A 3,543-nucleotide genomic window follows, 5' to 3' on the forward strand; every position below is an offset into this window, starting at 1 on the left:
CCAAAAAAAAAAAAGAAAAAAAAAAAAAAAAAAAAAAACAAAAAAAAAACACCTCCCTAGTAGCTGTAATGAAACTATCTGTATTCTTTCTAAAGACCATGCTGGCCACGATTTCCACAGTAATAGTCCCCACACCACATGGGTTTTCCTCTCCCACAGCTTTTCACGCATCGTGCTGCTTTTTCTGCCATTTTTCAGCCGACCTCAATCGTCACATCTTTATCCGTTGAGTATCACCCTCCAAAGTAACCTTTAGCCCCACCATTGACACCACATTGCTCTCTCTGAACACGAGCACACTCTTTGCCCTCTTACCTGCCAGCCCGTCTTCAGCCCCTTGTCAGAACCCATTCATTTGCAGTTAGAGCTTGTTCTGTCCCTTCTGTGGGCTCTGCTCAAGTTCAGGTCATTGTCATGACCGTGGACCAGTCCCTTCCTCTCTCTGGGTCTCTGTGTCCTCATCTGAGGGGGGCAAGTTCTGGGCCCGGACAGTCCTGAAGGCCTCCACAGGTCAAAGGTTGCCATCTCACAGGTCTCTCTGTGCCTTGCTCTCCTCACTAGAAAACCAGGATGTGTTTTTGTTTTAGTTTTGGCCAAGTGGCTTGCGGGATCTTATTTCCCCAGCCAGGGATCAAACCCAGGCCCCTCAGCAGTGAAAGTGCAGCATCCTAACCCCTGGACCGCCAGGGAATTCCCCAAACGAGGAAGTTAGACAATCCATCCAAAGTAGGCAAAAGCGGTTCCTCGATTATTTTCTGATTCTTGCTCTTAGTACTTCAACAAGCAACCTTGTCAACAGTGTTTTCTTGCCCTTTTCCTCTGTAGACTGTAGACTGCTTTGGGATTACGTCTATCAGTTGCTTTCTGACAGCCGGTACGAAAACTTCATCCGATGGGAGGACAAAGAATCCAAAATATTCCGGATAGTGGATCCCAATGGACTGGCTCGACTGTGGGGAAACCATAAGGTAAAAGGGCATCAGCTATTCGTTCTGATAAAGTAGGGCCAAAATCTAGTCTTCCTCCCTGGGTTGGAGGGTAATTGTCTGTCTTCTGCTTCCTGTCTGCCCATAATTATTTACTTTATTCCTCACTGGACAAACAATTCGTTGGCAAAGGGGAGGAAATGATTAAAGATGCCCCTTTCCATCTGTTCCTTGTGCCAGGTGCCAGTTAAGTCTCCTGGTCTGATAGGCCTCGTTACGAGTAACCGTCACTCCCCTGCCTCGGCCTGGTCCTGCCACCCCCGCCATCGTTAGGAACTGGGTACCAGGGATGCACTGTGGCACTTTGTGACTCACAAGGGGGGCTTTGGGAAGTGTCGCTTCTGTTCCGCTGGGTTAGAAACGTCCATGGTCGCAAAAGCCCAGCTCTACGTGGAAAATGCATACCCTCTGACTTTAAAGCATCTCCTTGAAAAGCAAACAGTGCAAGAAGTCTGATTGCCCCTCCAGTTTTCCACCTTGGGAAGAGGAAATCGAATTTAAAAGAGAAAGTCTTTTATAGTTAGGAAAACCATTAAAGTGCATAGATGTAAAAAGTGGGTAAAACAACCTTGACGTCCACTGATGGATGGATGGATAAAGAAACCATGCTGCACATACACACAGTGGAATATTCTCCTTGAAGACGTGATGTTGAGTGAAAGGAGCCAGTCGCAGAAAGACGAATGCGGCCTGATTCCACTTACTCAAAGTTAGATCTAAAATAGGCAAATTCATCGAGTCCAGGAGTGGACTGGTGTCGCCATGGGGTGGGGAGAGGGGGGGGAGATGGGGAGTTACTAACCAAGGGGCATAAAGTTTCCATTAAACAAGATGAGTAAGTTCTAGAGATCTGCTGTAGGACACTGTACCTGTAGTTAACCCTGTATTAAGTGCTGTATTATGCGCTTAAAAATTTAAAAGAGGGTAGAGCTCATGGTCAGTGTTCTTTTCACAATAAAATAAAGTAAAATAAACAGAGCAAAGAGTTCCCCTGCCAAAAAAAAAAAAAAAGAAAAAAGAAAATTAAGATAAATCTGTATTCCTACTTAAAAAAAAGAATGCGTCAGCAAGAGCCAGGCCTGACCACAGACAGGTAGCCGTGGGGCAGAGGTGGCGAGGCACCGGGAAGGCCCAACTCCAGATCCGCCGAAGGAGAGGCAGGCCACAGGGGAGACACCGCTGAGCTCTGCCCCGGCTGCAGCCTTGGAGGATGGCAGCCCGCGCTCTGGCCCCGCTGAGGAGGACCTACCAGAGGCTGTCGTGACCAAATATGGCCAGACCCCACTGACACCATCCACCCTGTGAGTCACTGAGAAAAACTGCCCTGCAGCTCGCACAGGGTGCCCTCACCCCAGGGCTCGGGACCACTGTATTCTTGCTTCCCTGACAGGAATTTAAACAAAAGAATCTTTTCCTTAAAATGACAAACCAGAAACACAAGCTTGAGAAAGGTCACTGTAAAAATAAAAAAAAATTTTTTTTTAAGAAAGGAAAAAAGGAAGAGAAATTCTCTGTGGGTCAGAAGGTGAAGGATGACCCCCAGATAGGGGGACCTGCAGGAAATTCCTTGGGCACAGCAGAGCACAGTCCTGGGAGAGGAAGTCGGGGAGGCCTCTGCGGGATGTGCTTTGTTAGCTAGACTCACCTTAGGAGAAACCTCAGCGAGGACGTCTGTGAAAAAGCCCAGGGGTAGGCGTGGCAGGGAGCAGATCAGCAGGTGGCTTTCCCAACTGGCGGGGCCACAGAAGCAGCTGAAGAGCTGGATTTGAATAGCTCCTGCAGCGTCTTTTCTGAGGTTCATTTCATTGTGTCTTTGTGCTTTTTTTCTCTCTTCCGCCTTTGAACAAACAGAACAGAACAAACATGACCTATGAGAAAATGTCCAGAGCCCTGCGCCACTACTACAAACTAAACATTATCAGGAAGGAGCCAGGACAAAGGCTTTTGTTCAGGTAGCACTTCCTTTTTCTCCTTTCCTTCTTCTGGGAGGATATTGTTTTCTTCAAATAAGAGGGAGGAGGGAGACTGTTAAGATCTCTACCTGCCTATCTGATCCTCAAAGCCATCACTGCTACACATTCGATACCAGGTGGTGGTTTGTTAGAATTTAAGGGAAAAAAAAATTTTTTTTTTTCCACTTACGTCTGACCTAGAGTAGAGCCAAAACTAAATAAACACAATCTGACTCACCTTTCAAATAATGCAATGATCAAACAGTATTATCTGGCATTTATATCTACGGTAGTTAAAGGGAGCAATCGGAGGAAGCAATGGCAAAGCAAGGAACGAAACAAACCTAGACCTCCAGGTTGCCAACCCTGGACCAGTGTTTGTCCTGGCCCGTTAGTGAATCATGAAATAGATTTAATGAGTCTAATTTTTTTTGATGAAATAGAACAGAATTGAATAGGAAAGGATAGAGTTGAAAATAGACTATCACGTGAATTAAGAGTGACGATTCACGAAAACTGTGATTCAGGGGTGGGGTGTGTGTGTGTGTGTGTGTGTGTGTGTGTGTGTGTGTGTGTGTGTGTGTGTGTGTGTGTGTGTGAGATGT

At 46.4% G+C, this 3,543-nt stretch overlaps 1 protein-coding gene across 4 annotated transcripts in view; it reads left to right on the top strand.

Annotated features, from left to right (window-relative positions):
• Nucleotides 1–3,543, top strand: part of ETV6 (ETS variant transcription factor 6) — a 217,818-nt gene that overhangs the window by 210,456 nt on the left and 3,819 nt on the right. For 3 of the 4 annotated variants that reach the window (XM_007114025.4, XM_007114026.4, XM_028491015.2), the window contains exons 6-7: nucleotides 826–968; nucleotides 2,838–2,938. In XM_007114025.4, the coding sequence (XP_007114087.1) occupies nucleotides 826–968; nucleotides 2,838–2,938 (244 nt within the window). The remainder of the gene's footprint in view (nucleotides 1–825; nucleotides 969–2,837; nucleotides 2,939–3,543) is intronic. The other variant, XM_028491016.2, reaches the window with a different exon arrangement.

The sequence above is a fragment of the Physeter macrocephalus genome, chromosome 6, assembly GCF_002837175.3.
Source record: "Physeter macrocephalus isolate SW-GA chromosome 6, ASM283717v5, whole genome shotgun sequence".
NCBI lineage: Eukaryota > Metazoa > Chordata > Mammalia > Artiodactyla > Physeteridae > Physeter > Physeter macrocephalus.